The following is a 27,070-nucleotide window of genomic DNA, read 5'->3' as shown; positions in this document are numbered from 1 at the left end:
AATCAAAGTTAACCTTCCAAGCTAGCTTCTCCCACTCTTCCACATCTCTGCCAGTGGTATCACCCCGGCCATTAGCCCCTTGCTTCTTTCTCCCTCCCTCCCACATTACCAAGCCCTGTCAAGTCGACCTTGGAATGGCTTTGACCCTGTCCACCACTCAGCCAAACAACAGCAACGGCCGGCCCCGTCGCCACCCGCCTCGGCAGCCAGAGACATTTTAACTCTGCCACTCGCCTACTTACCACCCTTCTAGGGTGCCCATGTCCCTCTGAAAAAAAAAGGCTGAGCTCAGACTGGCCTCTGGTCAGCCTCCTCCCAGCCAGAGCTTTCTGTCACTGCCCTTCTAGGTGCTGAGTGGCTCTGCTTCCAGTTCTTGCCTGGAGACCAGGAGCGCCCGGGAGACCCCAGCACTTTCCAGCCCACATAGACCTGCGTGCACCTCTGCCTCGTCTCCCTGAGCCTGGGCTGCCTACTCTGTAAGATACATGCCACATAATGTCCACCACACATGATCGCTGTGACAGTGGAAATAGCTGGGCGTTCAGCGACTCATTCGACAAATGTTTACCAGCACCTTTGGTACCGGGCGCTGTCCTGGACACTGGGGACACAGCAGGCAAACGGGGCCCTGCGTATAAATCCTGAAGCTCAAGAAGGAGGTGGGGGCAAAACTGTCAGGCCGGGAAGCTCTTCATCTCCGCAGGATTCTCCCTCAACCTCAGGACGTCCCCAGCACCGCACCTGCCAGTCCCAGACTCGGACGCCGCAGACCTGTGGGAGCAGCGCGGAATGCCCCGCCCCTTTTCCCGAGGACACCCAATGAGGGCGAGAGGTCACTTCCGGGGCGGGTTCGCTAACGGAAAGGGCGGGGCATCCCTCTCGAGGAGCGGCCTTGTTCCTCAAGCGGCCGCTGGGGGCGCCAGAGCAGGACCGGAGCGCGGGCCAAGCTGGAGGTGAGCGAGGCCGCGCCCCCCTGGGCCCCGGCCCTCCCAACGCGCCCTGACGGCTGGGCTCCGCCTGACCCTGTCCTAGCGTTCGCGGTGGCACCAACCTCAAACCAGACCCTTGACTTCGACCCAACTCCACTCACCCGACTCCACTCACTCCACACCCCATGCCCCTCCCCCAACGCCCCTCACCCCGCCTCACCCTTCACCTCATCCCTCACCCGCCTCGCCCCTCACCCCTCATCGCTCACGTCACCGCTCACCCGCCTCCTCACCCAGCCTCGCCCCTCACCCCGCCTCACCCCACCTCACCCCTCACCCCTCACCCCACCTCACCCCTCACCCCTCACCTCACCCCTCACCCGCCTCGCCCCTCACCCCTCACCCCTCACCTCACCCCTCACCCCACCTCACCCCTCACCCCTCACCTCACCCCTCACCCGCCTCGCCCCTCACCCCTCACCCCTCACCTCACCCCTCACCCCACCTCACCCCTCACCCCTCACCTCACCCCTCACCCGCCTCGCCCCTCACCCCTCACCTCACCCCTCACCCGCCTCCTCACCCCACCTCACCCCTCACCCCTCACCTCACCCCTCACCCGCCTCCTCACCCCGCCTCGCCCCTCACCCCTCATCGCTCACGTCACCGCTCACCCGCCTCCTCACCCCGCCTCACCCCCACCCCGCCTCACCCCGCCTCACCCCTCACTCCTCACCCCTCACCCCACCTCACCCCGCCTCACCCCACCTCACCCCTCACCCCACCTCACCCCTCACCCCTCACCTCACCCCTCACCCGCCTCGCCCCTCACCCCTCATCGCTCACGTCACCGCTCACCCGCCTCCTCACCCCGCCTCACCCCTCACCCCGCCTCACCCCACCTCACCCCTCACCCCGCCTCACCCCTCACCCCTCACCCCTCACCCCGCCTCACCCCGCCTCACCCCTCCCCCGCTCCCCTCACTGCACACTCCATACCCCACTCTCCGCACCTTACATCCCTCACCTCAGTCCTTCACCCCCTTAACCTAATCTCCATGTCCTCACACCATACACTCCTGATCCTGAAGTCTGCACACCCTGGGCTTCTCATTCCGTGCAGCCTGCCCCTCTTACCCTTACACCTGCCACACCTGGGACCCCGGAGTCCACACACCACCTCACACCCCAAGTTCCCACACGCACCTCTGGCTTCCTCCACCTGCGCTTCAGGACCCGCCCAGACTCTTCATAGCCCAACTCCAAGACTTCGCTCCCACATCACAGGTGCATTCCCTTCCTGTGCTGCTCTCATCCCGTACAAAAGAGCACATCTCTGCACCAAGCATCCCTCTTATCCCCTCACATTCCTTGTTCTCAGAGGGATCCCAGACTCTGTTAGAAACTCTTCGTACCAGGCAAGACACTCAGACCACAAACCACACTCTAGGCTCTGACTCGCTCAACCCCCGTCCTTCACACCTAAAGTGATACCCAAGCCAGACCCTACACTCCCGCCCCACACTCCTGCCCCACACTCCTCCTGCCCCACACCCTTCCCGCCCCACACCCTTCCCGCCCCACACTCCCGCCCCACGCTCCTCCCGCCCCACACTCCTCCTGCCCCACACCCTTCCCGCCCCACACTCCTCCTGCCCCACACCCTTCCCGCCCCACACTCCTCCTGCCCCACACCCTTCCCGCCCCACACTCCTCCTGCCCCACACCCTTCCCGCCCCACACCCCTCCCGCCCCACACTCCCGCCCCACACTCCCGCCCCACACCCCTCCCGCCCCACACTCCCGCCCCACACTCCCGCCCCACGCTCCTCCCGCCCCACACTCCCGCCCCACACCCCTCCCGCCCCACACTCCCGCCCCACACCCCTCCCGCCCCACACCCTTCCCGCCCCACGCTCCTCCCGCCCCACACCCCTCCCGCCCCACACCCTTCCCGCCCCACACTCCTCCTGCCCCACGCCCTTCCCGCCCCACGCTCCTCCCGCCCCACACCCTTCCCGCCCCACACTCCCGCCCCACGCTCCTCCCGCCCCACGCTCCTCCCGCCCCACGCTCCTCCCGCCCCACGCTCCTCCCGCCCCACGCCCTTCCCGCCCCACGCTCCTCCCGCCCCACGCTCCTCCCGCCCCACACCCCTCCCGCCCCACACTCCCGCCCCACGCTCCTCCCGCCCCACACCCCTCCCGCCCCACACTCCCGCCCCACACCCCTCCCGCCCCACACTCCCGCCCCACACCCCTCCCGCCCCACACTCCCACCCCACACTCCTCCCACCCCACACCCTTCCCGCCCCACACTCCCGCCCCACACTCCCGCCCCACACCCCTCCCGCCCCACACTCCCGCCCCACACTCCTCCCGCCCCACACTCCCGCCCCACACCCCTCCCGCCCCACACTCCCACCCCACACTCCTCCCGCCCCACACCCCTCCCGCCCCACACTCCCGCCCCACGCTCCTCCCGCCCCACACCCCTCCCGCCCCACGCTCCTCCCGCCCCACACTCTTCTCGCCCCACACTCCCGCCCTACACTCCTCCCGCCCCACGCCCCTCCCGCCCCACGCCCCTCCCGCCCCACGCTCCTCCGGCCCCACACCCTTCTCGCCCCACACTCCTCCCGCCCCACGCTCCTCCCGCCCCACACCCTTCCCGCCCCACGCTCCTCCCGCCCCACGCTCCTCCCGCCCCACGCTCCTCCCGCCCCACACCCTTCTCGCCCCACACTCCTCCCGCCCCACGCTCCTCCCGCCCCACACTCCTTCCACCCCACACTCTTCCCGCCCCACACTCCCGCCCCACACCCCTCCCGCCCCACACTCCCGCCCCACGCTCCTCCCGCCCCACACCCCTCCCGCCCCACACTCCCGCCCCACGCTCCTCCCGCCCCACACCCCTCCCGCCCCACGCTCCTCCCGCCCCACACCCTTCTCGCCCCACACTCCCGCCCTACACTCCTCCCGCCCCACGCCCCTCCCGCCCCACGCTCCTCCGGCCCCACACCCTTCTCGCCCCACACTCCTCCCGCCCCACGCTCCTCCCGCCCCACACCCTTCCCGCCCCACACTCCTCCCGACCCACACTCCTTCCACCCCACACTCTTCCCGCCCCACACTCCTCCCGCCCCACACTTCCGCCACCCATCCTAAGCTCCGTTCCATTGTGCTTTGGTGCGGGCTCAGGCCTCTTTCTCCACCCGTTCCCAGTCATCCCAGGCAACCTCATTAGGCAAGAAATGCCGTGAATTCTAATCCTGTGGCTGCTTCCTCCACATCAGCTCTCACACCCTCTCCCTGGATCTCCTTTTCAGATCCATCCCTCTTCTGAGATCCAGTGCCACTCCGGCCACAGCCTCCATCTTTCTAGCAGTCTCATGCTCTATCCCCAAATCTACCTGTGGCCACCCCAACGCCCCACTTATAGAAACTACATGTCTTTTCTATGCCTCTGCTTCACCCCAACCATCAACCACCCCTTAAGCCACTCTCATACTTGTGCTCTCAGTGTCCTTACCTTGTCCATCCACTGCATGTATGTTTACGTTCCCAGGCCTTCTACACTCCATCCATTGTCTCTGTGCCGTCTTAGGGTCCTGAGGACACTGTGGCCATGTGGCCTCAGCCACATGCCTAGGTGCCCCTAGGGAGGCATGCAGCTTTGATAAAGCTTTATCGTTCTCCTCAAACCAAGAATGTCTGTTGTTACAAGAAGAAACTTTTCATTGCCATTTATTAGGGAGTTAGAGACCATCGAGCCTGAAATCCCCCCCTTGCCATCCGACCTTGACCTCTACCTACCTTATTCTATCTCTACCTCCTTACCTTCCCTTACCTTCATAGGGTGAAATGACCCCTTACTTGTCTGAGACCAGTCCCTGCACCATCAGTTACCCTTTCTTCTGATTCTTCAGGCTTTTCTGTCCAGGTAGCTCTTTCCACACAGCCTAGAAACGAAGAATTCAAAAAACAAAAAACCTTGACTCTGTATCACCTTCTAGTTACCTCCTGTTTTTTTCTCCCCTTCCCATCTAAATCTGTACACACAATCCATTTTGTCTAATGATCCATTAATTATTTAATTCATGAAAATATTTTTACTTTTATGGCTCTCCTGAAACGTCTCACCGAGTTGACCAGTGACACCCAAATAAAATATCTTGAATTTACTGAGCCCTTTTTTTCATTTTGCAGAGGGGATCTTCCAGATCTTCCTCTGTAGCCTAGTCTAGAGTGCTGGGGCACAATTGTCCCACCTCACCCTCCTGAGTAACTAGGACTGGAGGTGCGCACCACCACACCCAGCTATTTTTAAATTTTTTTGTAGAGACTGTTGCCTGGGCTGGTCTGAAACTCCTGGCTTCAAGCATTTCTCCTGCTTTAGCCTCCCAAAGCACTGGGATTCCAGGCATGAGCTACCATGCCTGGGCCTGCCATGCCCAAATACTGTAATCTTTGACACTAGTGTAATATCTCCCAACTTAAAATAAAATACCCCTGTGACTCTACATTACATTCCAGGTACTGGCATGTTTCTCTGCTTCTCTTTGAAGTAAAACTCAACAGTTTCTACTTCTCCTTCCCTCTCTTTAGAAACATTTCGATTGGGCTCTTGTTCCAGCCACTCCATGAAAACAGCTCCTGTCAAGATTGCCAGTGTGACCTCCAGATTGTCAAATCCAGTGGTTACTTTTTATTTATTTTTGTTTTTGTTTTTTTGGAACAGAGTGTTGCTCTGTCACCCAGGCTGGAGTGCAGTGGCATGATCTCGGCTCACTGCAACCTCCACCTTCTGGGTTCAAGGGATTCTTCTGCCTCAGCCTCCTGAGTAGCTGGGACTACAGGCGCCCGTCACCATGCCCAGCTAATTTTTGTATTTTTAGTAGAGATGGGGTTTTGCCATATTGGCCAGGCGGGTCTCGAACTCCTGACCTTGTGATCCCCCGCCTCTGCCTTCCAAAGTGCTGGGATTACAGACATGAGCGACTAAGCCTGGCGGCTACCTCCACTTCTAACACTCTGGTCCAAGCCTCATCATTCCTTACCTGGAGTTTTGCAGCTGCCTCCTAAATGATGTCCCTGTTCCATGCTTTCCACCCCTTAGTCTATTCTCAACACAGAAGCCAGAGTGATCCTTTTAAGTCATTATTCAAATCACATCACCTTTGTCAGATTTTTCCAGTGTTTCCTCATCTCATTCAGAATAAAAATCGAAGTTCTGGCCAGGCATAGTGGCTCACACCTGTAATCCCAGGACTTGGGAGGCCGAAGCAGGCGGATCACCTGAGGTTCAGGAGTTTGAGACCAGCCTGGCCAATATGGCGAAACCCCGTCTCTACTAAAAATACAAAAATTATCTGGGCATGGTGGCGGGCACCTGTAATCCCAGCTACTTGGAAGGCTGAGGCAGGAGAATTGCTTGAACCTGGGAGGCGGAGGTTGCAGTGAGCCGAGATGACGCCACTGCACTCCAGCCTGGGCAACAGAGTGAGACTCTGTCTCAAGAAAAAAAAAAAAGAGTGTGTAGTGAGAAGAGAAGGGGCTAAAAGGACCTTCCTTGACCCATTACAGCCAGTAAAGGAGAGAGCCAAGAAAGAGCAGGGAAGGAACTACCACAGGTGGACAGAGTTTGGAGAGAACAAGGTTAAAACATCAAGAGAAGAGAATTTTGAGCAGGAGAAAATGGCCAAATGTCAGTGCTGCAGAGATGTTAAATAAAAGAAAGACAGAAAGTGCCCTGGGTGTGCCAGTTATGACTTTGGTGAGAGCATTGTCAGTGAATGTCAGAGACAGATGCCAGATGACAGTGGAGTGAGGAGGACAGACAAACGTGTGAGGCCTGGCTGCTAAAGGAAGGAGAGGGAATAGCTATAGGAGAGGGTTAAGGACGGTGTTCCGGACATTTCTTCCTCCCATCACCCACTATTAGCCCCCTGCCCTGCCACCTGCCTGTTCCTCCCCACTTACTCTTAGCAAACTATTCCTACTTACCAAAAAGCAGGACGGAGTCCCTGCATGTGGAATGGCTCCATGCCCACAGAAGTACCTCCTTTACAGATCCCGAAAGACCATACACCCTGACCCTGCACCCTCATTCTCAGATCTGCCTGTCAGGCCTCCTGGAGGGCCCTTTGCTCCTCCCTCAGAATCTCTACCCTTAACAGGGAGGACGGCAAGAGGGGAAAGATAATAATTTTCTTTCTTTTTTTTTTTTTTTGAGATGAAGTTTCGCTCATGTCACCCAGACTGGAGTGCAATGGCACAATCTCGGCTCACTGCAACCTCCACCTCCCGGGTTCAAGCGATTCTCCTGCCTCAGCCTCCCCAGTAATCCCAGTAGCTGGGATTAGGCACCTGCCGCCACACCCGGCTAATTTTTATATTTTTAGTAGAGACGGGGTTTCACCATGTTGGCCAGGCTGGTCCCAAACTCCTGACCTCAGGTGATCCACCCACCTTGGCCTCCCAAAGTGTTGGGATTACAGGCGTGAGCCTCCGCGCTTGGCCATGATCATGATTTTCTTTCAGAATTAGAGCTTTACAATGGTCAACTCCTTTATTCAGCCAACATTTATTAAGCACTTGCTGTTTTCCTAGCTCTGAGCTGAACACTAGGAATAGTTCATTGGAAAGATGGCCTCTGCTTTCCAGGACCCCACAGTCTAGTTGGGGAGGTAGAGGAATCCACAATCACAATACCAGCTAAGAGGCACCGTGATGAGGGAGGCCCAGGAAGTCACAGGAGAACTGAGTGGAGGCCCTTAACTCTGAAGTAAAGACCAGGAAGGCTTTCCCCACATGTACAGTGGGAACAATACTGCAGCATCTGTGGCCCATCCCTCCCTGTTTTATGCTTACCTGGCTCATTCCTTCACCTTCATGAGGTTACAAGTTCCCTGGCAGCTCTTACAACATTATTTATCTATTTCTCTCCTTTCTTACTAGTGCCTTGTAGATAAATAGGTGAGCATCAAATATTAACAGAATGAATTAATGTATATTAATAAAGGTGAGGAGAGGATCTGGAGTGATGTAATTACTGTTCAACATTTTAAATAACAACAGATATGATTTATTAAGTGCTCATTATGGTAGGTACTGTGCTGAACAGTATATAATTTATTTCAATTAATCCTCACAAAACTCCACAAGATATAGGTACTACTAATAATTCCCGTTTAAAAAATACAAAACTTGGCTGGGTGTGGTGGCTCACATCTGTAATCTCAGCACTTTGGGAGGCCGAGGTGGATAGATCACCTGAGGTCAGGAGTTTGAGACCAGCCTGGCCAACATGGAGAAACCCCGTCTCTACTAAAAATACAAAATTAGCCGGGCGTGGTGGCACTTGCCTGTAATCCCAGTTACTCAGGAGGCTGAGGCAGGAGAATCACTTGAACCCAGGAGGCAGAGGTTGTGGTGAGCCGAGATCGCGCCACTGTGCTCCAGCCTGGGCAACAAGAGCAAAACTTCGTCTCAAAAAAAAAAAAAAACTCAAAAAAATTACCAAAAATTTGTCGAGAAGATGTGTAAGTTGCCAAAAGTAACACTGCTGATATGTGGTAGAGCCAAGATTTGAACCCAGGCAGCTCAATTCCAGAACCAGGACAGTCTCTATGGGGCACTGCCTCTAATGCCCAGGAGAATTCTTCTGGAAAGTTAAGTTGATTATAATTTTTTTTAATGTATGAATCATTTCATATTTTAAAATTAAACGTACCCTCCTCCAGGCTCCCATTGCTTGATGTCTGTAATTATTACATTAACTGCTTCGACATCTGTCACATCCTGGTTTGTCTTATGGTATGTGTGACTTACTCCCATATTGCACTAGAAATTCCTTAGGTACAGGAATTGTATCTTTGAAACACATCAGCACAATAGCTTGCATCTTAGTGGGTACTCAATATGGTTTTGCAAGAAAAAATTCCATGTCACCATTATGACAGACTTTTTTCATTACAATGAAGATGTTTGCTGTGTTAATGACTCCAGCCTTCAGCTACGTTTGTATGGCAAAGATGGAAGAAAGGGGAAGGACAACTTATATGTGCCGAATGCTATGCTGGGGCCTTTAGACATGTTCCCATTTAACCTTCACAACAGCCTTGTGGAGTACGTGGTATTGTCTGAATCTGAGAGATGGGGAAAGAATTCCTTAGAGAAATCACTGAGTTATAACCAGTGGAGCTGGATTTGAAATGTAGGTCTGTCTGACTGCAGCTTCTTTCTGTGCATTGCCTAGATGGATGATGCTGACCCTGAGGAAAGAAACTATGACAACATGCTGAAAATGCTGTCAGATCTGAATAAGGACTTGGAAAAGCTATTAGAAGAGATGGAGAAAATCTCAGGTAGGATGTGTGAACCCAAAAGTATCTGAGACAGGTCTCAATCAATTTAGAAAGTTTATTTTGCCAAGGTTAAAGATGCACCTGTGACACAGCCTCAGGAGGTCCTCAGGACATATGCTCAAGGTTGGCAGGGTACAGCTTGCTTTTATACATTTTAGGGAGAGAGAATACATCAGTCAGTACCTGTAAGATGTACACTGGTTCGGCCGGGCGCGGTGGCTCACTCCTGTAATCCCAGCACTTTGGGAGGCCGAGACGGGTGGATGACGAGGTCAGGAGATCGAGACCATCCTGGCTAACACAGTAAAACCTCGTCTCTACTAAAAATACAAAAAATTAGCTGGGTGTGGTGGCAGGCACCTGTAGTCCCAGCTACTCGGGAGGCTGAGGCAGGAGAATGGCATGAACCCGGGAGGTGGAGCTTGCAGTGAGCCGAGATGGTGCCACTGCACTCCAGCCTGGGCGACAGAGTGAGACTCTGTCTCAAAAAAAAAAAAAAAAAAAAAGATGTACATTGGTTCGATCTGGAAAGGTGGGACAACTCAAAGGGGGATGATTCCAGGTTATAGATAGATTTAAATTTTTTCTGATTGGCAGTTGGTTGAAAGAGTTATGGTCTAAAGACCTGGAATCAATAGAAAAGAATGTCTGGGTTATGACGGTAAGGGGTTGTGGAGACCAAAGTTTTATCATGCAGATGAAGCCTCCGGGTAGCAGGCTTCAGAGGGAATAGATTGTAAAAAGCTTTCTTATCAAACTTAAGGTCTGTGTTCATGTTAATGCTAGTCACCTTTTCCTGAATTCCAAAAGAGAGGCAGGTATAACGAGGCATACCCAATTTCTCCTTCTCCTCACAGCTTGAACCAACTTTGGCCAAGCAATACACCCACCTTGGCCTCCCAAAGTGTTGGGATTACAGGTGTGAGCCAGGGTGCCTGGCCAAATAGCTTTTATTCACTAGAGCAGACTTTAGAAAATTTCTCCTTAGAAATGTTTGCAATTTTTTGCCTATGTACTTTTGAACTATGAATAGCTGAGACACGTATCAGTTAATTTAGAAAGTTTATTTTGCCAAGTTTGGGGACACTTATCCGTGACACAGCCTCAGGGGGTCCTAATGACATGTGCCCAAGGTGGTCAGAGCACAGCTTGGTTTTATTTATTTATTTATTTTTAAATTTTTATTTATTTATTTATTTTAAGACAGAGTCTCGCTCTGTCGCCCAGGCTGGAGTACAGTGGCGTGATCTCGGCTCACTGCAAGCTCCACCTCCCGGGTTCATGCCATTCTCCTGCCTCAGCCTCCCGAGTAGCTGGGACTACAGGCGCCTGCCACCACGCCTGGCTAATTTTTTGTATTTTTAGTAGAGACGGGGTTTCACTGTGTTAGCCAGGATGGTCTTGATCTCCTGACCTCGTGATCCACCCGTCTCGGCCTCCCAAAGTGCTGGGATTACAGGCGTAAGCCACCGCGCCTGGCCTTGTATTTTTAATAGAGACAGGGTTTCACCATGTTGGCCAGGATGGTCTTGATCTCCTGACCTTGTGATCTGCCTGCCTCAGCCTCCCAAAGTCCTGGGATTACAGGCGTGAGCCACCGCGCCTGGCCTTTTTTTTTCTTTTTTTTTTTTTTTGAGACAGAGTCTTGCTCTGTCGTCCAGGCTTGAATGCAATGATGTGATCTCAGCTCACTGCAACCTCCGCCTCTCGGGTTCAAGTGATTCCCCTGCCTCAGCCTCCTGGGTAGGTGGGATTACAGGCGCCTGCCACCATGCCCAGCTAATTTTTGTATTTTTAGTAGAGACGAAGTTTCACCATTTTGGCCAGGCTGGTCTCAAACTCCTAACCTCAGGTGATCCACCTGCCTTGGCCTCCTGAAGTGCTGGGATTACACGCGTGAGCCACCACGCCCAGCCAGCAAACAGTTTTATGTAGTGAAAAATCTTTCAATATTTTCCTTTCTGATTTATTGCCATTAGTTTGACACCTAGAAAGTCTTTCCTCAATCTGAGATCAGTGAAATATTTAGTTGTATTTTCTTCTACTTTTCTCCGTATTCCTTTTTAACATTTAATCCTAACCCATCTGGCATGCCAAATGACCTACGCTGCGTATTGCTTTTTTTTTTTTTTTTTTTTTTTTTTTTTTTGAGACAGAGTCGCGCTCTGTTGCCCAGGCTGGAGTGCAGTGGTGCAATCTCGGCTCACTGCAAGCTCCCCCTCCCGGGTTCACGCCATTCTCCTGCCTCAGCCTCCCGAGTAGCTGGGACTACAGGTGCCCGCCACCACGCATGGCTAATTTTTTTTGTATTTTTAGTAGAGATGGGGTTTCCCCGTGTTAGCCAGGATGGTCTCAATCTCTTGACCTCGTAATCTGCCTGCCTTGGCCTCCCGAAGTGCTGGGATTACAGGAATGAGCCACCGCGCCCAGCCGCATATTGCATTTTTATATAAGTCTGCTACAGGCTGGGCACGGTGGCTCACACCTGTAAACCCAGCACTTTGGGAAGCCGAGGCAGGAGGATCACAAGGTCAGGAGTTCGAGACCAGCCTGGCCAATATGGTGAAACTCCATCTCTAATAAAAATACAAAAATTAGCTGGGCGTGTTGGTGGATGCCTGGAATCCCAGCTACTCAGGAGGCTGAGGCAGGAGAATCACTTGAACCCAGGAGACGGAACTTGCAGTGAGCCGAGATCATACCATTGCACTGCAGCCTGGGTGACAGAGCGAGACTCTCTCTTCTGTGATAGTCCCTGGGCATAGAGGGAGGGTGTTTGTATTGTTTTAGCAGCAGGGCATTTGCAGTGTAACAGATCCGGGCCCAGTGCGATGCCAAATGAGGGAGATTCATATCTTTGGTCATCTTCAGAATACCATGATTTTAGTTTCCTTGGAAGCAAAATGAGGGGAGATAAGTTTGACAATTATAAGAGTAATTTGTGCATTAGAACAGAAAAAGGAACCTATTCCATTAGGGCACCAATGAAAAATATGAGGAAAAGTTATAATCTGGTCCTCTCTAGAGGATTATTGTAGCCAAGAAACAATGATTTAATTTGCACTCAAAAAAACGTTATGGCTGGGCGCAGTGGCCTGTAATCCCAGCACTTTGGGATTTTATTTATTTATTTATTTATTTTGAGACAGGGTCATACTCTGTCACCCAAACTGGAGTGCAGTAGTGCAATCTTGGCTCACTGCAACCTCCACCTCCCAGGCTCAAGGGATCCTTTTTTTCATCTCAGCCTCCTGAGTAGTTGCAACTACAGGTGCACACCACCATGCCCAACTAAATTTTGTATTTTCTGTAAAGACAGGGTTTCAACATGTTGCCCAGTCTGATCTCAAACTTCTGAGCTCAAGTGATCCACCCACCTCAGCCTCCCAAAGTGCTGGGATTATAGGTACGAGCCACCTTGCCCGGCCAGCCACCTTCTTGTATCCTCACATAGAGCCTCACATATCCTTGCATAGAGTGAGAGTGAGCTCTTGTGTCTCTTCTTTAAGGGATGCTAATCCCATTCAGGAGGGTCTACCCTTAGGACCTAATCATCTCCAAAAGACCCAACCTCCTAATACCATCACGTCGGGGGTTAGGATTTCAACAGGTGAATGTGGGAGGGACACATTCAGCCCATAACATGTGTGCCAGTCAGTTTACATATATCACCCATTTAATTCTCACAGTAAGCCATGAGATTGGTAGGGTCTCCAAAGATGAGGAGACTGAGATTTATATATATATATAACCTCCACCTTCTGGGTTCAAGCGATTCTCCTGCCTCAGCCTCTCTAGTAGCTGGGACTACAGGCACCCACCACCACACCCGGCTAATTTTTATATTTTTAGTAGAGATGGGCCAGGAACACTGGCCATGTTGGCCAGGATGGTCTCAATCTCTTGATCTCGTGATCTACCCCCCTTGGCCTCCCAAAGTGCTGGGATTACAGGCGTGAGCCACTGCGCCCGGCCGAGATTGATACATTGCAGACACTTGTTCCAGGTCACAGAGTCAGCAGGTGGGGAGCTGGGAGGCGTACTCTGCTCTGGCCCCAGGTCCCTGCTGCACCTGCTGTCCAGGTAGTCTGCGGCCTCCCTGCACCGAAATGATCTGGGATGCTTGTGAGGATTCCACAAAGAGGAATTTTAAGGGGATGTGTTTGCTATGTACAGTTGGTTGTCATGCAGAGGGGAGATGACCTTTGTTCTGTATAGTTGCAGAGGGCTGAACCACACCAGCCGGTGGACTATGCAGAGAAAAAGTTGGAGGTGGGATTTCTGCACACACTTCTTTGAGTTCACACAAGAAGCATGTGTTCACCTATAGGCCCAGGGAATGCTACCTTCGAGTTGCTGTCAGAGGGAAAGAGCAAGAGAGCCCATCAGTGCATTGGTAGATGGTCAAGGACACCTTCCCAAGAGGAGAAGCCCCAGGCCTGGGCCTCAATGAAAGCATAGAGGTGCCCAGGTGGAGGTGGGCAGGCATCCCAGGCCACTGAACATAAGGTGACATGAGGTTTGGGTCTTGCAGGACTGGAAACAATCAGCTCTACCTGAGTGTGTGAGCTTGGGTGGATGACTCCTTAGGGGTCACCTGCAGCCATTGGCTGTGAACTGCTTGTAGGTAAGGAGCTGCGGTTTGCTCTAATTCTCCTCACATTTCATATCAGACCAGCCTCTAGCTTTTTAACATCATGTCTGGTGTATCCAGAAGTTATGCCTTGCATGAGACTAGGAAGCGTCACTATGGATGTTTGTAGGGAGTTTTTATGAGCCTGTAACAAGTAGCCTACCAGCTGTCTCTTCCTAGAGTAATTGGGTGCCTCAGCAGGATCTGGGCCTCCAGATGCTGAGCCCAGCTGGAGGCATCTGACCCTTCTGGGGTACCCCAGAGCTGCAGCCCCTCCCTGTGGCCTGACCAGTCCTGTCTGCTTGCTGCAGTGCAGGCAACCTGGATGGCCTATGACATGGTGGTGATGCGCACCAACCCTACGCTGGCCGAGTCCATGCGTCGGCTGGAGGATGCCTTCGTCAACTGCAAGGAGGAGATGGAGAAGAACTGGCAAGAGCTGCTGCATGAGACCAAGCAAAGGCCGTAGGCCCCACTGGCCCACCACAGCTGCCATGCCACCCTCTGCCCATATGAAGAGGTCACTGGGGGATGGAGCTGGCCCCCACATGAACAGCTGTATGCACTGTACTTGTTTCTGAATAAACTTATTTTTAAGCACAGCCCGAGGACCTCTTCTCTCCTGTGCCATGATCCACCCAGTTGCATATCAAACCTTGTGAACAAAACACGACAAGTGCAAGCTGCAGGTGCTTTCAGTGAATTAAAATGTATTTGGTGCCAGTGGTACTGAACATAGAATAAAAAACAGAAAAAGGGCCCAGACAGGGACATCCAGGCTGGAGGTTGGAGTGGAGCACAGTCAGATGTATTCACCTTTCTAGCATGGGTTTCAAAGTGCATAAGGGGAGAAAACACATCATGGATTGTGCTGTGCATCCTGGACACCGTGCGAGGTGCTCATAGCTGTGATCTTGTCTCCCACAACTCTATTGGGTGACAGACGTCCACTGTCCACATTTTATAGACAAGGAGAAAGGGAAGTCAAATGTCTTGTCCAAGTCTACACAGCTAAAAAGGGGCAGAACTAGGGTGACGCTCAGGCCTCATTTAGAGATCGGGGGTTGGTGAGAAATGGGGTGGGCTTCTGGAGGGGCTGGGAGAGCCCCACAAGGCTGCAGAGGGTGGTGAGCCCAGAGTGGGCCTGGCCTGGTGTGGGCTGGGGGTATGGGCAGGAGCTGCAGACAGCAGGGCCGCACCAGCGGACCAGTTTCAGAGGCAAGGGTTCTAGGCCCTTTAGAATCCACAGTGCCAAACAGACCCAGATAGCTACGGGGTTGGTACCTGGGGAGGCCTTAGGACAGGCAGAAAGTCCCAGAGGCGAGGGCGTTGCCTGGGGACGTTTTTGCTCCCTGTCCTGCTGACAGAGCATAGGAAGTGTGAATGTTTTCTACCCCCTCCTCTCTCGGCTCAGCAGAGCTCCAGCGAGCCAAGTCCTTGTCAGTCCCTGGCTCTAGGGAATAGGGAGTCCCACAGACAGGGGGGTGTGAGCAAGCTGAGAGGGTCTGTAAGCAGGTACGGAATTGAGTCAGGAAACAGTCTGGGTGTGGAGTGAGGGGCAGAAAGAGGCTGAGGGAGTCTGGGCTTCAAAATAATCGACAACCTTTAAAGCAGAAGGGGAAAGTTGTCCAGAAACAAGAGCAGGAAGTTCCGATCCCAGCCCCTTCCCTGAGCCCCGGCCTCTCAGGCCCATCCCAGGAGGGTCTCCCTGGACAGCAGCGAAGCAGCTTTGGTTCTCTGCCTGCCACTCAGAGTGAGGTCTGCAGCCGGTCCTCAGGGGGCAGAGTCAGGATGAATGGACTGAGGACCCCGGTGCTCCCCAAGGGGAAGGGCTGCAGCTCCTTGGCCTGGAACTGGGCAGTCCCCCCAGAGACCGTGAAGGTGGCAGTGACCTGGGGGTTGAGGCAGTAAATGGTGTTGCCCAGGGTGGTGCAGCGCAGTGGGGCGGGGGCGGGCAGGGGCAGGGAGGCAGCCCTGCTCCAGGAGCCGGTCACTGTGTTGTAGCGCATCACGGCGGCGCCCACGCCCCGCAGCAGGTCGAAGCGGTACAGGAAGCCCCCCAGCGCCACGATGTCGCTGGAACGCCGGTGGCTGGCACTGTATGGGCACTCGTCCCAAGCATCCTTCACGGGGCTGTACCTGAGCAGGCGGTAGAAGAGGTGACCCCCCGTGACGTAGATGTCCCCACGGCAGGCCACAGCCTCGTGGGCCACAGGGAAGGTGCCTGCGGGGAGTGGCGCGCGTGGGGTCCAGGCGTCTGTTCGCGGGTCGTAGCACTCCATGCTGTACAGGCATTCGCCACCGATGGCATAGAGCAGCCCGTCCAGGGCCACCAGCTTGAGCTGGGCTCGGGCCTGCTGCATGGGCCGAACCTGGCTCCAGATGTTGGTCAGAGGGTTGTAGCAGAAGACCTCGTTGGAGCAGACGGCCTTGGCACCGGAGCCACGGATGCCCCCCGCCAGAAACAGGTAGTTGTGCATGGTGCAGAGACCGCAGCCCCGAAGCGGGGCCTCCTCGGGCACCTGGGTCAGGGGCCGCCAGGTGTTCTCCCGGGGGTTGAACACATGCAGGTGCGCCGGTAGAGGCAGGGGCACAGGGGCCGCCGCAGGAGGCTCCTGGCCACGAGGGCCCCTGGGGAGCCCTGAGCGGCCCCCCTGGAAGAGGCTGGGCAGTACGAGGACGCCCAGCACCGCCCGGCCCCGGCCGGTCCGCAGGCTGAGGATGCGCTCGCGGTCGGCCGCGCTCAGCCTGCGGTAGAGGCACGGGTCTCCCAGCACTCGCAGCAGGTTGTTGCTCATCAGCGCGTAGGTCTCCTGCGCCAGGCCGGGCTCTCCGTGCTGCTGGGCAAAGGCCAGCACGTCCAGGCAACTGCCCAGGTCCAGCCGCCGCCGCAGGGCTGCCGCCGTGGTGGGCTCCAGGGCCCGGGAGCTGGGCTTCCGGGGCCCCTCCACCACCCCCCAACTCCCGGGCCTCTGCAGAAACACCATGAGCTTCCGGACCTCCTTCTGCTTTTCTGTGAGCGCCCCGCTGCGGCCGGCAGGGCTGCCCCCCTCCCCCGGCGCCTCCCCTTGAGGGTCCCCTGAGGCGGCCGGCCTGACCTCCTGCTCCGAGGTCGGGGCGATTTCGCACCTGCCGCGTTTCCGTAGCTGGGGTACCGGCTGTGAGCGCCTCACAGAGGAGGAGGCCGCGGGGCCAGGCGGCGTCTGCGCGGGGGGCTGTGCGGGGCCCCTGGGCATCGCGGCTTGGGGCAGCGGGTCTAGACTTTTCTCCCTGGTTCCCTCTCCTCTTAGGCCTGGGGGAGGGTCTGGGCTGGGCGATCCGTTGGTCTCGGAGCTTCTTGTCTGTGGCTGACCTCCAGCCTCAACCAGGCCCCCTGTACCTGTCCCTATGACTGACCCCACTGAAGAAGAGGGGCCGTGTCTGTCCTCAGAGTGTGTGGAAGTGCTGGGATCCACGGGGCTCCCGGGAACCGCCCTCGGGACACTCCCTTGGGGCCTGTCTTGCCTGGGGAAGGGGTGGCTTCTAAGAACCATGGCAATAAGGTTTCCCCAGCTGGCTGAGACCTGCCCCTCCTGGTAGCGCCTGGGGAGAGCCACACTCTCCTGAGGCTTTGACCCGTCAGCTGGGGCAGGGGATGTGGCTGGGGTTGGGGTTGGGGCTGAGGTGGGGGCTGGGGCAGGGGATGCGGCTGGGGTTGGGGCTGGAGTTGGAGCTGGGGTTAGGGCTGGGGTTGGGACTGGGGTTAGGGCTGGGGATGGGGGTGTGAGGGTTGGGACTGGGGCTGGGGCTGGGGCTGGAGTTGCGGCTGCAGCTGGACTTGGGGCTGGGGCTGGGGTTGAAGTTGGAGCTGAGGTTGGAGCTGGGGCTGGGGCTGAGGTGGGGGATGAGGTTGAGGTGGTGGCTGAGGTTGGTGCTGAGGTGGGGGATGAAGCCAGGGCTGGGGCTGGGACTGAGGCTGGAGCTGAAGTTAAGACTTGGGCTGAGGCTGAACTTGGGGCTGGCGCCGCTCTGAGATTTTCGCCCACAGAAGGACCCTGGGTAACCTCCAGGGGCAAAAAATCTGAAGGAGAGGGGAGAGTCAGGGCTTCAGGTGGGAACCCCGGGCCGGGAGCTGCGGGCGGGGAGGCGGAGCGCGGGCGAGGCTCACGGCTCCGGGAGGGCGCGCGGCTGTGGCAGGCTGCGGCCGGCTTTGCTTGCTCCGGGGGCCGGGTGGGCCCCAGGTCAGCGGCAGGACTGTTATCTCGAGAGCTGTCAGCCCCGGCCTCGCCCGCATCGTAGGCCCCTGTGGCACCCGGCCCTTGGGACGAGAGTGGGCGACCTTGAGGCGGACTCTCTAGCCAGGGGCGCGTGGAGCCTGGGGCTGAGCCAAAGCTCCGGGTGCCCGGGACCTCCCTGCTGACCCAGGGCCAGCCTCCTCCGGGGGCAGGGACCCCCGAAGCCTCCCTGCTCCAGCCACCCTTGGCCCCAGAGCCTTCCGTCTGAGACCCAGGCTGCAGGGCGCGGGGAGCGGGCAGCGCCGGGAGTGCGGGCTCCTGGGCGAGTGGGGGTCCTGTGGGGAGGCCGTGCGCGTGGGCGTCCAGGGCGGCGGCCTCGTCCACCGCGTCCCACACGCTCCCCGCGGCGCCCAGGCGGAGCGGGTCCAGTTTCCGGGGGCGGCGGTCTCTGTCTCCCGAGTCAGCGTCCATCCGCCGCCGCCGGCCCCGGCCTCTCCCTATCGAGCCCGAGGGCCCCGCGCCCGCCTGCCAGGGGCCAGTGTCCTGTTGCCCCGCGGGGCCTGCGGCCTGGCGAGAGGACGCCCTGACACCACCTGTCTCCGCCTCCGCTTCGCTGCCAGGGCTCCGAGGAGTGAAGTGGATCAGGAGGGGGGCGGACATCCCCCCTGCTTCGCCCCTGCCCAGGAGGGCAGTGCCTGGCCTGGGAGGCTCCTTTCCTTCCGCTCGGGGGGCCGCGGGGGTGGCACTGCCCCGTTGCTGTCCTAATGCCCCTCTGCGGGCCTCCTCGACAGCTGTCTTGACTGGAAGCCGGGCCATGGCGGCCAGGCCCCCGCCCGGCGCTGCAGCAGGGACAGGGCTCTGCTGGCCGCGTCCTGGGGGCTCTGGTTTCCCCTGCCCTGGGCTCTGCCCCTCGCTGCCATCACTGACCTTGGACTTCGGTTGCAGGGCCAGCTCAGCTCCTCCTGCCTGATGAGGTTGAGCCCCGAGGGCTGTGGACACCGGTTCTGCCGCCTCTTGGTCGTGCCCGGAGCCAAACCAGTGTAAGGCCAGCGCTGTGGCAGCCACCACAGCCAGCGCCAGGAGGGCCAGCACAGCACTATCCCAGTCATTGTCACTGTCCCAGTCCCAGCCCCAGAGGGGACCATCTGGCTCCAAGGTGCCCTGGATCATGGTTCAGGGCTGCAACCCACTGCAAGGGGCCTGATGGCAGGCTGGCAGTGCATGCAGAGCACAGAGGCCTGGGCTGAGGCACCAGCCAGCGCCTGCCCCAAGGGCTGCCCAGTTAAGGTGGACCAGTCCTCCAGGGCCTGGGAAGGGTGGGGTCTCTGCTTGCACTCAGGCCTGGGGCTGTCAGTAGGGCCTGGCTGCAGATATCAGGAGACAGCGAGGCTTATGGCAGGATAGGAGCCCAGGGTCTCTGCAAGCACCCCACCAGCTCCTGCCCTCTTCTCCTCCTCGTAGGCCCCAGGGTCCTCAGGCAGCGTTCCTGAGCTCTGTGCTGTCATCACAGCCAACTTGCTTCTGCCTGGTAGACCCTCACACCGCTAAATTCATTCCACACCCCACAGTCCCTCCTCTCAGCCTGGGCCCAGCTTCAGGGGGCTTGGCAGGGAAGGGTTACCCACAGGGAGATGTTATCTCTAGCTCTAGCAATGTGATGTGGCCCTGATGAAATCACCAGAAACCGGAGAGGCTGATTCCACTGTGGGCCAGCAGGGGAGGGGTGGGGGCCGTGCACGGGAGGGGTGCAGGCTGTGCCTGACGGTGGTCTCTCAGGCTGAAGAGGGAGACCCTGAGCACGGGTCCTGGCAGTGAGCATTATCATTGCAGGGGTGCTGTGGAGGTTTGCATTGGGGCACAGGGAGGGGGCATAGAGGGGAGGCTGAGGCTCCCATAGCTCCTCCTCCAGCAGCTTCTGGACTCCTTACTCTGGGTTTACCAGACATGGGATAGGGTTTTCAAGTCAAGAGAAAAAAAAAAATTAATGGGATAAATAAAATCCAAACATATTTCTCTCATTATGGCCAGGCTTATTTCAGCCCACCTAGACCTTCTAGGAACTCCTGGACCCCCTGCGCCCATCGAGAGTGTCTTGACTGCCCAGATGAGACTCTCACTGTGCCCCGGGAGAACCCTGAGCCCAGCCTGCCCCCTACTCCAGTTACCGCATCAGCCAGCACCTGGATCCCTTAGAAACCACCCCCTCTGGCCCCAGGTGCTCTAATAGCCAGACTCGGGGTGTCTTCGTCTCAGTCCTCAGCCTTCCCTTATCTGAGCTGAGGACTCGCCCTCGGGACCACATCCTGGCTGGTACCTCCTAGCCCTGGCTCAGGCCGGCATGTAGGTACTTCTGTTGGATGTGAGCACTTGCTTCCTGAGGGAGGAGCCTGGGCTCCTCCACCTGCTCCTTACTTAATCCCATCTCAGGAGTGTCTCGGGCCAGGTGCCAGGTGAGGCTCAGACAAGAAAAAGAGCCTGGAGTCCCTGGGACAAAGGCAGGGCTCCCTGGAAAGTACCGTGTGTATTTTTCCTTCCTCTGGGACACAGCAGGCCTGGGGATTTCTCCCTTACTCAAGCAGCAAGGAGATGGCCTAGGAGTGTCCCTGGCACCCAGCCTGAACCCTACTGAGCCTCAGGTAACTCACCTCCCAGCTCCCCCTGGGACTATTAGATGACAGGGAGAGGGTGAGGGTGGGCCCCATGCCTTAAGGTGGACCTCAAGTTGAGGGAAGGCTTTCTAGACCCTGCCCTTATTCTCTGTCCCAGTCTCAGGCTCTGCCTCTTGGTTAAGTTTGGGGTCCAGAAACCTTCAGAGGATGGAGATGACACCCATAAATATTAGAGACTGAGTAACGGGCGGGAAGCGGTGGGGGCAGCGCACCCCCGGGGTGCAACTGCCCTGGAACTCCAAGTGGTGGCTTCAAAACTGGATTAAAATTTATTTCCGCGAAACCCTGGAGTCATGGTCCCGCGCCGACTGGCGTTTTCTGCCGTAAACTGAGAACGCGTCAGGGATGGCTCCGTTGGCAGCGCGCGCGAGCGCCCCCGGGCCGCGCCCGGAGGGTTAACAGCGACTCGCGGGCGAACTGTGAACCCGCAGCCCCTGGGCTCCGAGCGCAAACCTGGCGACTGGGAGGGCCCGGGGAGCAGGTGAGCCAGCGCCAGCCCCGCCGGCCCCAGGAGCGCGAATTTCTCTACATTTCCGGCTGTGGCCGCAGTTGGAGGATGGGATCAAAATGGGCAAAAAAGTGCGACCTGGGCCGAGGTGTCGGATCGCCTCGAGGTGGGAGGCCGAGGTGTTGGATCGCCTGAGGTCAGCAGTTCGAGACCAGCCTGGCCAACAGGGAGAAACCCTGTCTTTACCAAAAATAGAAAAATTAGCCGGGCGTGGTGGCGGGCGCCTGTAATCCCAGCTACTCCAGAGGCTGAGGCAGGAGAATCGCTTGAAGCCGGGGAGTTGCAGTGAGCCGAGATCGCACCACTGCACTCCAGCCTGGGTGACAGAGCGAGACTCCATCTCAAAAAAAAGAAAAAAAGACACCAGCAAAGGGTTTTTTTCTGTTAATAACTAGGTCCCCCCAACCCCCCAAAAAGGAGGATGGTTAAAAGCAGAAAAAGCAAAAAATAAAGGCTTTTGGCCGGGCGTGGTGGCTCACACCTGTAATCTCAGCACTTTGGGAGGCCGAGGCAGGCAGATCACCTGAGGTCAGGTGTTCAAGACCAGCCTGGCCAACATGGTGAAACCCCCTGCTCTACTTAAAAAAAAAAAAAAAAAATTAGTGGGGCATGGTGCCGGACACCTGTAATACTAGCCACTCAGAAGGCTGAGGCAGGAGAATCGCTTGAACCCAGGAGGCGGAGGTTTCAGTGAGCCGAGATCGCACCGCCACACTCCAGCCTGGGCGACAGAGCGAGACTCTGTCTTAAAAAATAAAATAAATAAACTCTTTTATATTTCAAAATCTGAAGACAAATCACTGTAGTTCAGATAAAATAAAACCTTCATATCATTTTATTATTTTAACGTGTTTCATATTATTTTAACGTGTGACATTAAACAATTTCAGGGCCAGGCACGGTGGCTCAAGGCTGTAATCCCAGCACTGTGGGAGGCCGAGGCGGGCGGATCACGAGGTCAGGAGATCAAGACCATCCTGGCTAACACGGTGAAACCCCATCTCTACTAAGAATACAAAAAAATTAGCCAGGTGCGGTGGTGGGCACCTGTAGTCCCAGCTATTCGGGAGGCTGAGGCAGGAGAATGGCGTGAACGCGGGAGGCGGAGGTTTCAGTGAGCCGAGATCGCGCCACTGCACTCCAGCCTGGGCGACAGAGCGAGACTCTGTCTCAAAAAATAAAATAAATAAAATAAAGTCTGTTATATTTCAAAATCTGAAGACAAATCACTGTAGTTCAGGTAAAATAAAACCTTCATACCATTTTATTATTTAACGTGTTTCATATTATTTTAACGTGTGACATGAAACAATTTCAGGAAATTGTATTAGGTATTGCGCTCGTGTCTTAGGCGTCCTCATCCCTTTTCACTTCAGGAGCTCAGCGTCTTCCTCAGCAGCACTTCCATGTCATCTGCCCCGTGAAATCAGCCTAACGCCGTTTCTCAATGACGCGGATCGCCCTAGACCACCGCAACCTTCCGGAAGCTCTCTCAGCTCAGTTCCCATTCTCCCACCATCTCTTGGTTCTCCTTCTACCTCACCGGTTGCTAGTCCTCCGCTTCGCAGCTGAAAATGTGCCCGGGGCCTACCGTGGGCCTAGCCAGGCCTGCTTACGCAGTGCAGTTTCCCATGAATAATGCCCAGTCATTATCACATAACCTGTGGCAAGCCAGCAAGATGGCCCTGGTGACAGAAAAAGAAACTGCACTAGGACCTGAATGTAGATCTAAGTCATGTTCCTTACTAACAGCACGTTTTACAACCACGCGTTAAAGAAACATCTGACTCACAACAAAATTTTAAAGGGTTTATTTGAGTGAAAAGCAATTTATGAATTGGGGAACACCTGACTGAAAGAGCTTTAGTATTCCAGAGACAAAACATCAAATGCAAGTTTTTACTGGGAAAATGTAGAAGCACAATAAAGAAATTATTTGATTGGTTACAGTTATAGAGTTGCTTTCTTTGGCTTATCCTGTTGGAAAGTCAGTAGTTATATAATCATGATAGTTGGTTACTTATGATTGTGTAGATTAAAATTTATCTCTGTCTAATGGAAGCATTTATCAGAAACAACTCAGCCAGGCATGGTGGCTCACGCCTATAATCCCAGCACTTTGGGTGGGAGGCCAGGGCAGGCAGGAGTTCAAGACCAGCCTGGTCAACATAGTGAAACCCCATCTTTACAAAAATACAAAAATTAGCTGGGCATGATGGCAAGTGCCTGTAATCCCAGCTACTCGGGAGGGTGAGGTGGGAGAATTGCTTGAACCCGGTAGGCAGAAGTTGTAGTGAGCCAAGATTGCGCCATTGCACTCCAGCCTGGGCAACAGAGAAGACTCTGTCTCAAAAAAGAAAAAAAAGAAATGACTCATGCCTGTAATCCCAGCACTTTGGGTGTGAGGCCGAGGCAGGGCAGATGACTAGTCTTTGAGACCAGCCTGGGCAACATAGCAAGACCTTGTCTCTACTGAAAAACAAACAAACAAAATAATGGCTCAAGTTAAGTTTCACTTATGTTTTCAATTTAAGCAAGGCTGAAGTCACTTACGAGACCTAACTTGTTTTGTCTGCTTAGGGATTCTTCAGGCCTGGTCTCCATTTTAATTTACTTAAACAGCCCGGGTGCAGTGGCTCACACCTGTAATCCCAGCACTTTGGGAGGCCAAGGCGGGTGGATCACCTGAGATCAGGAGTTGGAGACTAGCCTGGCCAACATGGTGAAACCCCGTCTCCACTAAAAATACAAAAAAATTAGCCGGGCGTGGTGGTACTCACCTGTAATCCCAGCTACTCGGGAAGCTGAGGCAGGAGAATTGCTGAACCCAGGAGGCAGAGGTTGCAGTGAGCTGAGATCGCACCACTCCAGCCTGGGTGACAGAGCGAGACTCCGTCACACACACACAAAAAATTTACTTCAACAAATCCCCACTGGGCAAGCTGAGAGGATGACCAGATGGTAGAGCTTTGCTCTCCGTTACCACTGAGTGACGTAGACACTGGAGTGCAGAGTCGTGTACAGGTGATCACCATCATAGACCTGGGTGGTGGGGTGTTGAATTCTGTAAGTTGTTTAATCCTGAGGGCAATCATTTGATGTGGGAGTGGCTGCTGGAAAGTGTTGAAACCCTTGAGAGGATACAGTGAAGGAACTGGGTAAACACAATGACTGTAAGAATAACCACCAAGGACTAAGCAACTCCCTGCAGCTGGGATCCCCAGGAGCCAAGATTTAACCCATTAAATCAACCAAAGGTGTCATCTATCTCATGAGAGACTTACATTTGTTTCTTAAGAGTCTTTAAATTTTGGAAAACAATTTCTAACGTGTTGATAAGGAAATTTTCTTATCAAGAACACAAGCTCTTATTTGTTAAGCTCCTAAGGTATCAAGAGCTTCTAGTTTGGAACACTGTTGAGGCTAAGTTGTTCATTTCAGATTGCATCGCATGATGGGGAATTCAAAGTATTGTTCTATGGAAACAAAATAATTTAACAAAGGTTAATCTTTGGAGTAAATTATGACCTTAGCCTTGTTCTTTTTTTTTTTTTTTTTTTTTTTGACTACCAGTGACTATGATCTTAGTTTTTGAGCCCAGAGATTGCAGCCTCTTCAGATGATGGAATGAAGATGTCAGTTAAATGTCCCTGGTGATGACCGGGCGCGGTGGCTCACGTCTGTAATCCCAGCACTTTGGGAGGCAGAGGTCAGGCAGATCACCTGAGGTCGGGAGTTCGAGACCGGCCTGGCGAACATGGAGAAACCCCATCTCTACTAAAATATATATATATATATATACACACATATATATATATATACACAAAATTTTCTTGCTGACCAATTTTGTAACAGAGATAATATGAGTTTATTTGATTAACAAAGCTAGGTAGAATATCCATTTTTACTAAATCACCAATATTCTTATTTATTAAAGATTAATCAAGCCACATGGACTTGAAAAGTATTTGGGTTACTCTTTTTCTGAGAAAATACTTCATATAAACACTTGTTTTTCTTTTCTTTTCCTTTTTTTTTTTTTTTTTTTTGTTTGTTTGTTTGAGACAGAGTCTTGCTCTGTCCCCCAGGCTGGAGTGCAGTGGCGTGATCTCGGCTCACTGCAATGTCAGCCTCCTGGGCTCAAGCGATTCTCCTGCCTCAGCCTCCCGAGTAGCTGGGATTACAGGTACGCGCCATCACACCCAGCTAATTTTTGTATTTTTAGTAAAGATGGGCTTTCTCCATGTTGGCCAGGCTGGTCTTGAACTCCTGGTAATCCACCCACCTCGGCCTCCCAAAGTGCTGGGATTACAGGTGTGAGCCTGGCCACAAACACTTTTTTTCTCAGGCCAGTGACAAAAATGTCAGAGATAAGTATTTGTCTGTCTATTTAAGAAAATCAGGAGGCACACTGAAGAAATCACTTGAATGGTTACAGTTATGCAACTTCCTTATTCGGTCTGTCTAGTTGGGAAGTCCCTAGTTACGCAATTGAGCGTTAGCTGGCTGCTTAGGATTGGCTGGAGTTGAGTTTTACTTCTGCCTCACATAACCATTTATCAGAAATGACTCCAGTTAAGTTTCACTTATGTTTTCCATTTAGGCAAGGTTGAGGTCAGTTAGAACGCCTAACTGGTTTTGTCTGCTCAGGGATTCTTCAGGCCTGGTCTCTATTTTAATATTTAGCTCATGTAAGGTAATTATGCTGGGGTTTCACAGTAATCTATTCTAGTTTGGAAAATTAAGTCTTCCTGGAATACAACAGGACCTCACCGCAGATGTCAAATACGAGTCCACCAGCTTAAGGGTCCCTGGTGAGGGCGACAGAAACTTGAGAAGCTACACTCATCAAGCATCCCACAACCTAACTCATGAAGGTTGGCTGAGACGCCTAAGTGCTGAGCATCGGAGGCTGTCACTTGTTTATGATCCACATATCAGAGTGCTTGCTTCTGCCACGTCTCCAGCCCGGGAGTGCTGCAGGGCCCTGGAGCTCTTTACCCACGTGCACACCCTCAGTCAGGGGCAGCAAAGTTTTTGTGCAAAGAGCTGGATTGCGGCTGTTTTTGCCTCTGCAGGTCACACAGTCTCTTGCAACTACTCAAGTCTGCACAAAACCAACCTTAAAAAATAAACAGATGTGGCTGTGTTCCAATAACATTTTTTTTTTTTTTTTTTTTTTTTGAGATGGAGTCTGGCTCTGTTGCCCAGGCTGGAGTGCAGTGGTGGGATCTCGGCTCACTGCAAGCTCCGCCTCCCGGGTTCACGTCATTCTCCTGCCTCAGCCTCCCGAGTAGCTGGGACTACAGGTGCCCACCATCACGCCCAGCTAATTTTTTGTATTTTTAGTAGAGACGGGGTTTCACCATGTTAGCCAGGATGGTCTCGATCTCCTGACCTCATATCCGCCCGCCTCGGCCTCCCAAAGTGCTGGGATTACAGGCGGGAGCCACCGCGCCCGGCCCCAATAAAATTTTATTTACAGAAACAGGAGGTGGCTGGACTTGGTGACCCCTGCACTAAGCGGCCCCATCCATTCCCACGGCTTGTGCACGCCTCTCAGTTCAGCATCTCCGACCTGGACCTCTCCGCTACGTCTGCCATGAACATCACTGGGTGGCAGACGACATCTCAAGCCTGCTGTGCTCACATCAGGACTCTTGATTTTCCACTGTGCTGGATGTGGTCCATTGTGTTCAGCTTCCATTCTCACCTCCTTTTGTTTATTTTCCTGTATTTTAGAACCTAA

The 27,070-nt window shown here is 54.5% G+C and overlaps 2 protein-coding genes and 1 long non-coding RNA gene across 4 annotated transcripts; 2 read left to right on the top strand and 1 right to left on the bottom strand.

Annotated features, from left to right (window-relative positions):
- Positions 1-832: 832 nt before the first annotated feature.
- Positions 833-14,532, top strand: SYCE3 (synaptonemal complex central element protein 3). The gene is made up of 3 exons (XM_016939504.4): positions 833-953; positions 9,189-9,297; positions 14,242-14,532. Exons 2-3 carry the CDS (start codon positions 9,189-9,191, stop codon positions 14,397-14,399), a joined length of 267 nt encoding a protein of 88 aa, XP_016794993.1. The 5' UTR covers positions 833-953; the 3' UTR covers positions 14,400-14,532.
- An 88-nt stretch (positions 14,533-14,620) lies between these two features.
- KLHDC7B (kelch domain containing 7B) lies at positions 14,621-19,397 on the bottom strand. The gene has a single exon (XM_003954412.5). It carries the CDS (start codon positions 19,312-19,314, stop codon positions 15,679-15,681), a length of 3,636 nt encoding a protein of 1,211 aa, XP_003954461.4. The 5' UTR covers positions 19,315-19,397; the 3' UTR covers positions 14,621-15,678.
- Positions 19,398-20,698: 1,301 nt separating this feature from the next.
- On the top strand, positions 20,699-23,274 carry LOC107970296 (uncharacterized). Of its 2 annotated transcripts, none has more exons than XR_010156069.1 (3): positions 20,699-20,780; positions 22,212-22,352; positions 22,698-23,274. It is a non-coding gene; the product is annotated as an uncharacterized LOC107970296 (long non-coding RNA). The 2 variants fall into 2 exon arrangements; XR_008541797.2 differs by lacking the exon at positions 20,699-20,780 and adding an exon at positions 21,217-21,294.
- Positions 23,275-27,070: the final 3,796 nt, after the last annotated feature.

Source organism: Pan troglodytes, chromosome 23 (genome assembly GCF_028858775.2).
Source record: "Pan troglodytes isolate AG18354 chromosome 23, NHGRI_mPanTro3-v2.0_pri, whole genome shotgun sequence".
Lineage (NCBI taxonomy): Eukaryota > Metazoa > Chordata > Mammalia > Primates > Hominidae > Pan > Pan troglodytes.
This window is presented reverse-complemented; position numbering and strand designations above follow the sequence as displayed.

Bases quoted from the DNA above. Each gene is read 5' to 3' on its own strand.
- SYCE3 (XM_016939504.4), top strand. From the start codon at position 9,189: ATGGATGATGCTGACCCTGAGGAAAGAAACTATGACAACATGCTGAAA. The intron at 9,298-14,241 runs GTAGGATGTGTG...TGCTTGCTGCAG, and splicing joins AGAGATGGAGAAAATCTCAG to TGCAGGCAACCTGGATGGCC.
- KLHDC7B (XM_003954412.5), bottom strand. From the start codon at position 19,314: ATGATCCAGGGCACCTTGGAGCCAGATGGTCCCCTCTGGGGCTGGGAC.